General features: G+C 37.3%; 1 protein-coding gene across 1 annotated transcript in view; it reads left to right on the top strand.

The window, feature by feature from the left end:
* The window catches only part of IQCB1 (IQ motif containing B1), a 71,014-nt gene that overhangs the window by 52,586 nt on the left and 4,697 nt on the right, over positions 1-13,731 (top strand). The window contains exon 13 of the mRNA XM_030801842.1: positions 5,173-5,304. Coding sequence (XP_030657702.1) covers positions 5,173-5,304 — 132 coding nt within the window. The remainder of the gene's footprint in view (positions 1-5,172; positions 5,305-13,731) is intronic.

The following is a 13,731-nucleotide window of genomic DNA, read 5'->3' as shown; positions in this document are numbered from 1 at the left end:
ACTCCTGATTTTTACCTTCTGCTAAACAAAGCCATCTAAGTGTTAACCAGTTGATATTAGGGTTGTAGACACTTCCTTTGGAGGAACCTTTGGCTTCTTTCTAATACTTTTACCTCATAAATACCTCTTTTTTAAAGTCTTCCCTGTCATAGAATTAGCTGGGCCCTTATTAAGTTGACTTACTACCTTGCCTGATTTAGATGACCCCAATACTTTGTAAAAGGATCCTCTACTGTAAAGTGAAATATCCTGGTTTGCCTACCATTTCTTAGAGAAAAAAGTAGGGATCATCATAGGAATGTATCTGAAGGCTATGAAGGCAAAGTTGTTTTGGCTTTTATACTTTCCATTGGCACGAAAGGAAGATTAGTCACATTTGCCTCATATCTGTTCTAGCTAAAAAAAGGAATGAGTCTCTGTTTAAGAGCAAAAAGGGATGGGTCAAGGTCATGTTTATAGTCTTCGCATCTCATTAATAAAAATAAGATGAAGTCAAAGCAAAGTTAGCCAAAATGGAAAAGGAAATAAGAGGGTTACTTTTTTTTTTTTAAGAGACATGGTCTCACTCTGTCACCCAGGCTAGAGTACAGTGGTGTGTTCATAGTTCATCACAGCCTTGAACTCCTGGGCTAAAGTGATCCTCCTGCCTCAGCCTCCCTAAGTGCTGAGATTATAGGCATGAACCACCATGCCTGGCCAAGAATTACTTTCAAAGAAGGAAAAGAGAAAGAAAAATGGGGAAGTACACTGATAAAAGAAATAGAAAAATAGAGAAAATTGAAACAAGGCAATAGTCAATAAAGGATACATTTTGCCATATTTTTAAAGCATCCTTTTCTTTTCTTTTCTTTTCTTTTCTTTTCTTTTCTTTTCTTTTCTTTTCTTTTCTTTTGAGACAGAATCTCTCTCTGTCTCCCAGGCTGGAGTGCGGTGGTGCAATCATAGCCCACTGCAGCCTTGATCTGTGAGGCTCAAGAGATCCTCCCACCTCAGCCTCCACAGTAGCTGAGACTACAGGCTTGCACCACCAGGCCCAGCTAATTTTTTTTTTTTTCAGTAGAGACCAAGTCTCACTCTGTTGTCCAGGGTGGTCTCCAACTCCTGAGCTCAAGTGATCCTCCCGCCTCACCCTCCCAAAGTGCTGGAATTACAGGTGTGAGCCACTGTGCCTGGCCTAAAGTATCCTTTTCTAAGACACACTAGAGACCTGCACTGTTCAATAAAATAATCATTAAGTATATGTAGCTGGCTATGGAGAACTTGACATGTAGCTAGTCCAAATTGAAATGTGTTGTAAGTGTAAAATACCCACCAGATTTTGAACATGTAGCATGAAAAAAAAGTGTAAAGTATCTCATTAATACTTTTTTATATTGATTACATAATGAAATACTAATATTTTGTGTATATTGTTATATGTTTTATATAACTCAGTAAATATTGTTTCACCCATTTTTTATTTTCTTAATGTGACTACTAGAAAATTTAAAATTATGTATATGACTCACATTATATTTCTGTTGGCACTGCAACTGACCTTGCTAAGAAAAAAATGGGAAATAATTAATTAGCCTCATTGAAAGTAATATACCAGCCTGGGCAATGTCGCAAAACCTCATCTCTACTAAAAATACAAAAATTAGCCAGGTGTGGTAGCATGTACTGGTAGTCCCAGCTACTCTGGAAACTGAAGTGGGGGAAAATCACCTGAGCCTGGGAAGTTAAGGCTGCAGTGAGCTGTGATCACACCACTGCACTCCAGCCTGGGCAATAGGAGTAAGACCCTGCCTAAAAAACAAACAAACAAAAAAAGGTAATATACAGGAGTAGGAATATCCTTTCAATTAACGTGTCCCTCAGGAAGAACCAGTTATTAGTGTCCTTGGCAGGAAAAGAAAGGCCAGAACGGTTATCCACCTTCTGTTCCTTTCTTACTTGATGCAAAAACAGAGGCATTGTTTCTCTAGGAGCTAAAAATTGAGGAAATTTGCTAAAAGAGAAAAATCAAGGAAAGGGGAGAATAGAGAGAAAGAAGAGAGTCTCAACAGAAGGATGCAAGCACAGTTGAAAACTCAAGTACCATACTGAAAACAAGGCCGGGCATGGTGACTCACGCCTGTAAATCCCAGCACTTTGGGAGGCTGAGGCAGGAGGATCACTTGAGCTCAGGAATTTGAGGCCAGCCTAGGACACATAATAAAACTCTTTCTCTATAAAAAATTAGCTGGGCTTGGTGGCACATACCTGTAGTCCTGGCTACTCAGGAGGCTGAAGTGGGAAGATCACTTGAGACCAGGAGGTTGAGGCTGCAGTGAGCCATAATCAAGCCACTGCACTCCAGCCAGGGTGACAGAGTGAGACCCTGTCTTAAAAAAATACCAAAAAGTAAGGGTCCTAGGGAAATTTTCTAAACCACTTCTTAGTGCCCACTCTTAAATATCAGCTGAAAGATAAGTATCACTGAATATCTAAGGAAAGCTAAAGACAAAACAAATGGAATAAAACTACTTGATAGAATATAAACATTGCAGGTATAAGTAAAAAAATTTTTTAATCTGTTATTAATATCGTCAGATAAGGAAAGGTAATATATGAAACAAAACCAAGATACCATATAAAATGGAGCACATAGAATAAAATTTGACAGGGAAAACTGAAAGACTCATAAAAGGACTGTGGGGGAAAAGTTAAAGAAATCTCACAGAAAGCAAGGAAAAAAGATTTTGCCAGTGGCACACACCTGTAATCCCAACTACTCAGAAGGCTAAGGCAGCAGGATGGCATTAGCTCAGGAGTTCTAGGCCAGCCTGGTCAACATATGAAATCTCATTAGAAAAAGAAAAAAAGGTAGAATCTTAAAAAAAAAAAAAGATGGATAGAAAAGACTACCAGTCTAGGAGGTCAAACAGCCAAACATTTGAAATCAAGAACAAGAAAAAACAGAAGACAGAAAATCAAATAACTTAAGATTTCCAAGAACTGAATGTCATGAATTTTAGATTAAGGGGACCAGTTAAGTGTCCAATACAGTGACAGAAACACTTCCACATTTGTTTCATAATACTGTGAGATGTACTAGGAACAAAAGGACTTCTTGACAGGAACATTGGAAGCTAAGAAGTATTGAAGTAAGATTGTCATATATTTGAAGGAAAATGATTTCCAACTAGATTTCTATACAGAACCAAATTATTAATTAAAGATAAGGACAGACCAAAGACATTTTTAGATAAGAGGGAACAACCTGAGAAAGACGGCAACATGGAATCCAAGAAACACAAGGGAAAGATGAAAAGTAGTCACCGAGATGATGGTGAATGGAGACCACAGGATGACAGCTATGCCCAAGGTATAGAGAGCAGTCAATCCAAATTATATCAGGTCAGGAAGCTCCAGAAAATGTGTCCAAGAAAATGAATTTGATAGAATGCCTATGTATTTTAATGTGTTGAAAATTAGGGCAGAGTTTGTAAAATATAATCGGTAGTATGGAAAAGAAAGCATGGGAGAAAAGAGAATAATAATTCCAGAGAAAATAAAAATGTGCAAGGAAGGAAAAGTAATTATAGTATACTATATTGTTCAAAAGTGAATAGCCTTTATGTGGTCATAATTTTGTAAACGTTGAACATTAACTAAAATTATGATGTAATAATATAGGATGGATGGGGAGTAGAAACTGAAAGATAGCTAAATTCATACCTTTCATACAAGAAAATCAATAGATGATATCTATATCTGAAAAAAAATCACAGAAAAGTAGATGGAGCTAAATATCAAAAGAATAACCTGAATTAAATTGTTGCCCTTGAATCAGGGGACAGGGTAAGTGGGTAACTCTAGTAAGAATTCTAGTAATTGTTATGAAACTGACAAATTAAACAATAGCATTCTAGTAATTCTTACAAAACTGACACATTAAACAATAGAGTTACATCAGCAAACTTTTCTGGGAAGGGCTATATAATAAAATATTTTAGGCTTTGCAGGTCATGCATTGTGTCACATGTATTCAGTTATAGCACAAAAGCAGCCAATGAGCATGGCTGTGTTCCAATAAAATGTTATTTGTAGAGGTGGGACGTGATGGCTCACATCTGTAATCCCAGCTCTTTGGGAGGCCGAGGCAGGCAGATCACAAGGTCAAGAGATCACAGCCTGGCTAACGTGGTGAAACCCCATCTCTACTAAAAAATACAAAAATTAGCTGGGCGTGGTGGTGCACGCCTGTAATCCCAGCTACTCAGGGGGCTGAGGCAGGGGAATTGCTTGAACCTGGAGGGGTGGAGGTTGCAGTGAGCTGGGATTGTGCCACTGCACTCCAGGCTGGTGACGGAGCGAGACTCCATCTCAAAAAAAAAAAAAAAAAAAAGTTATTTGTAAACATTAGATTTTGAATTTCATATAATTTTCCATGCCACTAAATATTCTTTTATAATTTTACATGCCACTAAATATTCTTTTCCCTTTAAATTAACAATGTAAAATGAAAAACAAAACAAAAAAACAGAAACAAAACCACACACACAGTTTTAGCTCTCAAGCCCTATGAAAACAGGCAGCAGGCTGGATTTGGCCTATGGGCCATCATTTGCTGACCCCTGCTTTAAACAATGTGAACATGTAACTTTGATGAAAATAAAAACTACAAAGACATGAGCAGAGTGAAAACAATTGGAAACAATAATTGCAAATTTGTCCCATATCATGCCTATTACAAAATTTATTTTTACCAGAGTCCATTCTGAAGGACATGAGAAAGAATTCAGACAGAAATATACTCTCTCCTTGGTGTTTACAATCCTCTAGGCTGTGTAGAATCAAGTCCTCTTTTTTCTATAGACATAGAACCTGTCCTCTAGAGATCAAGTGCCTTGCCCAGAATCATAGTTTATAAGATACTAGAATTGAGACTAGAATCTATTGCTTTTTTTCCTCTTCATTGCTTACTGCACAAATAATACGTGACTATATCCTTGTAAAAAGCACTACAGAAGACTGTATATTTTAAAAGTCACTATTCTCCTGCATCTTGTCACAGTCCCATTCCCCTCCTTATACACACTCAGAGTTAATCATTATTGCAGTGTGATCACTACCATATGTTGTAGTGAGAAAATATTTCTATTAGGGGAGAAAAATCACAAACCTTCAATTTTTTTTTTCTTCCAGGCGCTTAAATTCCTAGCGAAGTGCCGTAAGAAAAAGAAACTATTTGCTCCTTGTCGAGGACTCCAAGAACTCACTGATGCACGCCGAGTTGAACTGAAGAAACAAGTGGATGACTATGTCAGAAGACATTTGGTATGTAAGCTTCTGTGCCATATCAGTATTACATTATTCCAGTGCATGATATTGATAATGTACACACACATGTACATATATGTACATATATGTGTGTGTGTGTGTATATATATATATACACACACACACATATATATGGGTGTGTGCGTGTACATTTATTGCTGGTATAAGGTAATGCATTGGCTTTACCATAGAATTAATGGTATATCTTTTTCTAGTTACATAGCCATAGAGATATAGTCAGTGGTGAAGGAGACTGCTTTAAATCAGTTTTTTCCCATACTATGTCAATAAGACATGTTCATTGCTTCTTTTGCAATAGTACAGTAAAACTCAGACTATTTTGAACCTTCCAGAAAGAGTATATGTAACTGTCAATCAATGATTATTCATTCTTACATTTGTTGGACTACTAATGTACCTCCAGAAGCCAATAAGATGCAGCATTTGACTATTTGCCTCTTATGATCGTACCACAATAATACTGCTAGCACCTTTATCCCAATAGAAATGTCCATATCTTTGACTTTCTATGACCATTGTATTGCAGGTCACCTGTTACTCACTTCTCCCACCTGAATTCTTGACCATCTACTCCTATGTGTCTTCAAAGGTCATTTCCCTTTCTGCCTTGGGAGTAACTCACCACTCCTGTCATTAATTTTAATCACCTGCACCTTTGCTGATTACCTCTACTTTCTTTTCTCTTACTGCTTCTCCCATGCTTTCACACGTATGTAATTTTATGGAGAAAGTTGGTAATTTATACATTTCAGTCTGTCAGAATTATTCCCTCATTTGAACCAAGCACTCATAGTGTATCTTGGTACTTTTCACGAGTTTTGTTGTGATTGTGGTGGTGGTGTTTGTGCCTGAGTTCATTCTCTCTCTCTCTCTCTCTCACACACACACAGATACACACACAATTCTAAAATTTGAAGGTTCTGGATAACTGATGTTAGAGGCTTGATGTGATATTTAGGGAGTCCTATCATTCACCCTTTCATTCCTCCAGAGCGCCCAAAATGAAAGGACTTTTTGTAACAAACAAAAACTACTATACAAATGGAAATGAAGTACAAATATATTAGTAGCTGAGCATGTGTCTGGTAACCACTGGAACACAGCAATGGTAAAACCTGAATTGGATAGCAAAGCTTAGTCCAGGAAGTGTAAATAAGCTCTCTTACTTTCCGCTTCTGCTAATCTGGATTTAGGGACCTAAAACCTAATGGAGTCTGTGGAGAAAGAGAGGAGGAAAAGACCACCCTTCTGTGTCAGGCCCTCTGTGATTACCATAAAGAGGTAGACAGTAGAAAAAGTTTTGACATTTGTTTCTGGCCAAGATGGAGTAACAGGGACTAGATTTACTTCCTGCCTGAAACAACCAGAAAAAGAAACAAACATAAACAGATAAAATCTATGAAATCGTTTTCAAGACCCTGGACATCAGACAACAAAGAACAATAAACTCTGAGAGGGAACAAAGCAAGCCCTATAATTACCCCAGCTTACTGCCTTGAAAGAGTTTGTAGGCCATAGCTCAAGGAAGAGAACAGAGAAGAGCTCTTTAGAATCCTTGAGTTAAGGAGATGGCACTAAGAGTCAGGTGACACCAAGGGAACTAGACTTCATAGAACAGAGTACCAGAGTAAAGAGAGCTGCAAAGAGAGAGAACCCCAGATATCTACAGAATCTACCCCTTGAGTGTTCTCCAGAATACTAATCAGCATGTACATGTAGGGAAATTATCCAAAGCCAAATTATCCAGTCATCTGAAAAGGTAAGACAGAAGTGTGTCTGGAACTCACATAGGTCCAGGAATAGTGTCTGTTCCCATCAAATACGCTGGAGAAACTCGTAATTCACAGGGTATTGTGAAGACCTTCCCTTAATAGTAGATTATGATTAGCCTAGACGGCTCCATTCTGCCAAACAAATTATAAAATCAAGAATCAAAAAAAGATTAAAATGTTTTCATGTTATTTAACAGCATCCCAAAAAAAGACTCAAAATTTTAAGAAATATCAAAATATCCAGCGCCCAACAAGGTAAAAGTCACAATGTCTAGCAGCTAATCAAATATTAAAGGTATGCATGGAAGTAGGAAAACAGGACCCATAATGAGGAGGATATTCAATCAAACCAACCCAGAAATTACATAGATGTTAAAATTGGCAGAGAAGGGCATTAAAATAGTCATTATAACTGTATTCTATATGTTCAAAAAGTCAAGTAGAAATATGGAAAATATAAAAAAAAATACCTGAATCAAACTCCTAGAGATAAAAACTTCAAAGTATGGTGTGAAAAATATACTTGATCAAATTAATAGAAGATTAGTTGGCTATTCCAGATTTGCTGGCTGGAAGATTAATAAAGGTGAAGCCATAGTAGTAGATACTGCCCAAAATGAGTCACAGGGAGGGAAAAAAAGAGAAAAATATTTGAAAAGACCATTACTGAGCTGTGGGACTGTAAGTGGCCCAATAAATGAAAACTTGGAATCCCTGAAGGAGATGTGGAGGAAAATAATGGCTGAAAACTTTCCAAACTAAAAATGATAAGCCCATACCCAAACCAGTTAAGGTACATGGAAAAAACTGTGCCAAGGAATATCATAATCAAAATTGTCAAACCAGTGATACAGTGAAAATCTTAAAAACAAAAAAATTTTTTATATATATATTTTTTATTATACTTTAAGTTCTAGGGTACATTTGCACAAGGTGCATGTTTGTTACATATGTATACATGTGCCATGTTGGTGTATAAAAAAATTTTTAAATGTTATGTAAAGACAAAGATTACATTGCTCAGTAGGAACAGTGCAAGCAAGAAGATAACTTTTTTTTTTTTTATTTGAGGCAGAGTTTCACTGTTGTCGCCCAGGCTGGAGTACAGTGGTGCAATATCTGCAACCACTGCCTCCTGGGTTCAAGTGATTCTCCTGCCTCAGCCTCCCAGGTAGCTAGGATTACAGGCGCCTGCCATCATGCTCAGCTAATTTTTGTATTTTTGGTAGAGATGGGGTTTCACCATGTTTGCCAGGCTGGTCTCGAACTCCTGACCTCAGTTGATCCACCCATCTCGGCCTCCCAAAGTGCTGGGATTGTAGGCGTGAGCCACCTCGCCCTGCCGAAGATATCTTGCTTTAAAGTACTGAAAGGAAAAAAGTTGTCAACCTAGAATTCTGTACCTGGCAAAAAAATACTGTTAAAAAAAAAAAAAGACTTTTTCAGACATACAAAAGCTGAAAGACTTGATCACCAGTACACTTGCACTACCAAAAATGTTAAATCCTTAAAGTTGTAAAGGATTTAACATTCCAGAAATGTTAAATTCTTTTTATTTGTATAGATTGAGGGAGTAAAAATGCACATTTACATGCCTATATTGCAAGCTCCTGCCCAGCAAAATAAACAATCAACAGTAAACAGCCTATAGAATGGGAAAAAAATAGTTGCAAGCTATACATCTAACAAAGGGCTAATATCTAGAATCTACAAGGAACTCAAGAAGAAAAAGACAACCCCATTAAAAAGTGGGCAAAGCCAGATGCTGTGGCTCATGCCTGTAATCTCAGCACTTTGGGATGCCAAGGCAGGAGGATTGCTTGAGCCCAGGAATTCGAGACCAGCTTAGGCAACATGGTGAGACCTGGTCTCTACAAAAAATTTAAAAATTAGCCAGGCATGGTGGTGCCTGTCTGTGCTCCCAGCTACTTGGGAGGCTGAGGTGAGGCGATCACTTGAGCTCAGGAGGTTGAGGCTGCAGTGAGGCATGTTCATGCTACTGCACTCCAGCCTGTGCAGCCGAGTGAGACCCTGTCTCAAAAAAAAAAAAAAAAAAGTGGGCAAGAAACATGAATAGTATATACAAGTGGTCAACAAACAATGAAAAATGCTCAATATCACTAATCATCAGAGAAATGTAAATTAAAATCATAATAAATAATCATATTATACCAGTTAAAATGGCTATTACTACAAAGTCAAAAACAACAGATGTTAGCAAGGATGTGGGGAAAAGGGAACACTTACACACTGTTGGTGGGAATGTAAATCAGAAATGTTAAGTTCTTTAAGGTGTAAAAGACTTAACATTTCTGTTTAAAATGGTGCCAGATACCAGAGAGAAATCTGGCTCTACATAAAGAAATTAAGAGCACTGGAAATGGTAATTACAGCCATGTGTCACATAATGAATTTTCAGTCAGTGTTGGACCATATATACAACAGTGGTCACACAATATTGTAATGGTATATTTTTACTGGACATTTTCTATGTTTATATATGTTTACATATACAAAAACTTACCATTGCATTAAAATTGCTTACAATATTCAATACAATAACATGCTGAACAGATTTGTAGCCTAAGAGCAATAGGGTATACCACATAGCCTACATATGTAGTAGTCTATACCATTTAAGTTTCTGTAGGTACACTCGATGACATGCGCACAGTGACAGAATCACCTAACAGCACCTGTATAGCAAACTAACTATTGACAGAGATGTACAGTTAATGCAGTAGAAAAACTGGAGCAATTGGCTATTCACATGTCAAAAAACATTGAACTTGAAGCCATACTTCACATACAAAACTTAACTCAAAGTAGATCATAGGCCTAAATGCAAAACCTAAAACTATAAAACTTCTAAAAGGAAACAATGGAGAAATATTGTGACCTTTCTTGAATACAGTACCAGAAGCATTATTCAAAAAGGAAAATTTGATAAATTGGCTTTATTGCAATTTAAAACTTCTCTTCATAAGACACCATTAAGAGAATTAAAGAAATAAGGCACAGATTGGGAGAATATCATTGCCAAGCATATATTTGATAAAGGTCCTATGTCCATAATATAGAAAGAACTCTCAAAACTAAACAGAAAACATATGAACTAGTTGTTTTGTTTTTTAAATGGACAAAAGCTTTGAACAGATACTTCACCAAAAGATAGATGACAAATAAACACATGAAAAATGCATCATTAGTCACTAAGGAAAATGCACATTCAAACCACAATAAGGGCCCAGCACAGTGGCTCATACCTGTAATCCTAATGCTTTGGGAGGCCAAGGTGGGAGGATTGCTTCAGCCCAGCAGTTTGATACCAGCCTGGGTAACATAGTGAGACCCTATCTCTATTTTTTTTAATAAAAATTTATAAATTTTCAAAATATAACCCACAGTAAGATACTTCATACCTGTTGGAATTTTAAAAATGGAACATGCCAAAGGTTAGCAAGCATGTGGCAGAGTCACCACTTATGGAAATGTAAAATAGTACAACTACTTTGGAAGACAGTTCGACAGTTTCTTCAAAAATTAAACATACATCTATCATACGATTCAGCCATTCTACTCCTAGATATTTACCCCAGAGAAAAAGAAATACATGTCTATACAGCCACTTGCACGTGAATGCTCATGGCCAAAAACTAGAACCATGGAGTACCATTCAGCATGTATAAGGAATAAATTGATACTCTCAACAACATAGATGAATCTCTGGCCGGGCATGGTGGCTCATGCCCTTAATTCCAGCACTTTGATAGGCCGAGGCAGGTGAATCGCTTGAGCCCAGGAGTTCGAGGCTGCAGTCAGCAGTGATGGCACCACTGTACTCTATCCTGGGTGACAGAGTGAGACCCTGTCTTCAAAAAAAATTTTTTAAGAAAAAAAACATGGATGAATCTCAAAATAATTATGCTAAATCAAAGAAGCCAGACAGAATAGAATACATTCTTTATGATTGCCTTTATGTAAATTCTAAAAATATAAACTAATCTATAGTAACATTAAATAGATAAGTAGTTGCTTGGGATAAGTAGTTGGTGGATGGGTAGGGTGAGGATAAGGGTTTACAAAACAGCACCAGGAAACTTGGTAGTGATGAACTAGGTATGTGTATGTCAAAGCTTAGCAAATTGTACCCTTTCAATATTTGTTGTTTAGTGTATGGTATTTTTACCTCAATAAAGCTATATTTTTTATTTTTATTTTTTTTATTTTTTTTTATTATTATACTTTAGGTTTTAGGGTACATGTGCACAATGTGCAGGTTTGTTACATATGTATCCATGTGCCATGTTGTTTTGCTGCACCCATTAAACTAAGTGGGCGAAGGACATGAACAGACACTTCTCAAAAGAAGACCTTTATGCAGCCAAAAAACACATGAAGAAATGCTCATCATCACTGGCCATCAGAGAAATGCAAATCAAAACCACAATGAGATACCATCTCACACCAGTTAGAATGGCCATCATTAAAAAGTCAGGAAACAACAGGTGCTGGAGAGGATGTGGAGAAATAGGAACACTTTTACACTGTTGGTGGGACTGTAAACTAGTTCAACCATTGTGGAAATCAGTGTGGCGATTCCTCAGGGATCTAGAACTAGAAATACCATTTGACCCAGCCATCCCATTACTGGGTATATACCCAAAGGACTATAAATCATGCTGCTATAAAGACACATGCACATGTATGTTTATTGCGGCACTATTCACAATAGCAAAGAGTTGGAACCAACCCAGATGTCCAACAACAATAGACTGGATTAAGAAAATGTGGCACATATACACCATGGAATACTATGCAGGCATGAAAAATAATGAGTTCATGTCCTTTGTAGGGACATGGATGAAACTGGAAAACATCATTCTCAGTAAACTATTGCAAGGACAAAAAGCCAAACACCGCATGTTCTCACTCATAGGTGGGAATTGAACAATGAGAACACATGGACACAGGCAGGGGAACATCACACTCCGGGGACTGTTGTGGGGTGGGGGGAGGGAGGAGGGACAGCATTAGGAGATATACCTAATGCTAAATAAAGCTATATTTTTTAAGAAGTTGTTTTAACCTAAATGCTTAAAAAATAATTTAGGGGTCCTGAGATTTTAAAAATATTCAGCCTGGCCACCAATAAAACATGGCCAATGAATCTCTTTTTTTTAATTATTGTTATACTTTAAGTTTTGGGATACATGTGCAGAACATGCAGGTTTGTTACATAGGTATACACGTGCCATAGGTGGTTTGGGACCCATCAACCTGTCATCTACATTAGGTTTTTCTCCTAATGCTATCCCTCCCTTAGCTCCCCACCCCCGATAGGCCCCAGTGTGTGATGATCCCCTCCCTGCATCCACACATTCTCATTGTTCAGCTTCCACTTATGGTTGAGAACATGCAGTGTTTGGTTTTCTGTTCTTGTATTAGTTTGCTGAGAATGATGGTTTCCAGCTTCATCCATGTCCCTGCAAAGGACATGAACTCATCCTTTTTTATGGCTGCATAGTATTCCATGGTGTATATGGCCAATGAATCTCTTAAGTGCTGATCAATCATATTAGCAACTCCTCCCTTAGCCAAGCACCAGAACCGAATTGGAGAGAGGGGCAGAACCACAAATGAAAGTTTTTCCTGTGAGCAGAGGTAGAATGAAGACAGACAGAAGCATGCCTCCTCTCCAACAAATAGATAATCAGTTCCTAAGCTCCGTAGAGAGGACTATATTGCTTTTAACAGTTTTAATCATTTACAAATTTAATCACCTTTATAAAAATTAGATACCCAAGCCCCACACACCCCAAGAAATTCTGATACAGTTAAGTTTTGTGTGGCCTCATGTATCTATATTTTTAAAATTTATTTATTTTCAGGGTGGTAAAATAGATAAAATATAAAAATTACCATTTTAACTATGTTTAAATGTAGTTTGGTAGCATTAAGTACATTCATATTGTTTGTGCAACCATCACCACCATCCATCTTCAGAACTTTTTTCATCTTGCAGAACTGAAACTCTGCATCCATTAAACACTAACTCACCATTCCCCCACTACCCAGCTCCTGGCAACCACCATTCTACTTTCTGTCTCTATGAATTTGCCTACTCTAAGTACCTCATGAGTGGAATAATACTTCATTGTTTCAGTTGGTATAATGTCTTCAAGGTTCATGTTTTAGCGTGTGTCAGGATTTTCTACTTTTTAAAGGCTGAATAATATTCCATTATATATACTACATTTTGTTTATCCAAGGAACACTTGGGTTCCTTCCACCCTTTGGCTATTGTGAATAATGCTACTGTGAGCATGTGTGTACAAATATCTGTGTACTTGCTTTCAATTCTTTTGGGTGAGTACCCAAAATGGAAATACTAGATTGTATGCTAATTCTTTTTAAAAAAATTTTTGAGGAACTGCCATACTGTTTTCCATAGTGGCTGTACCATTTTACATTTCTACCAGTCACACACAGAGTTCCAGTTTCTGTACATCCTTGTCAACATTAGTTATCTTTGTTGTAGTCGTTGTTTTTGATAGCAGCTAATAGATATGAAGTTCTGTCTTATGGTTTGAACTTGCATTTTCCTAATTAGTGATTTTGAGCATCTTTT

This window comes from Nomascus leucogenys, chromosome 21 (assembly GCF_006542625.1).
Source record: "Nomascus leucogenys isolate Asia chromosome 21, Asia_NLE_v1, whole genome shotgun sequence".
Classification (NCBI taxonomy): Eukaryota; Metazoa; Chordata; class Mammalia; order Primates; family Hylobatidae; genus Nomascus; species Nomascus leucogenys.
This window is presented reverse-complemented; position numbering and strand designations above follow the sequence as displayed.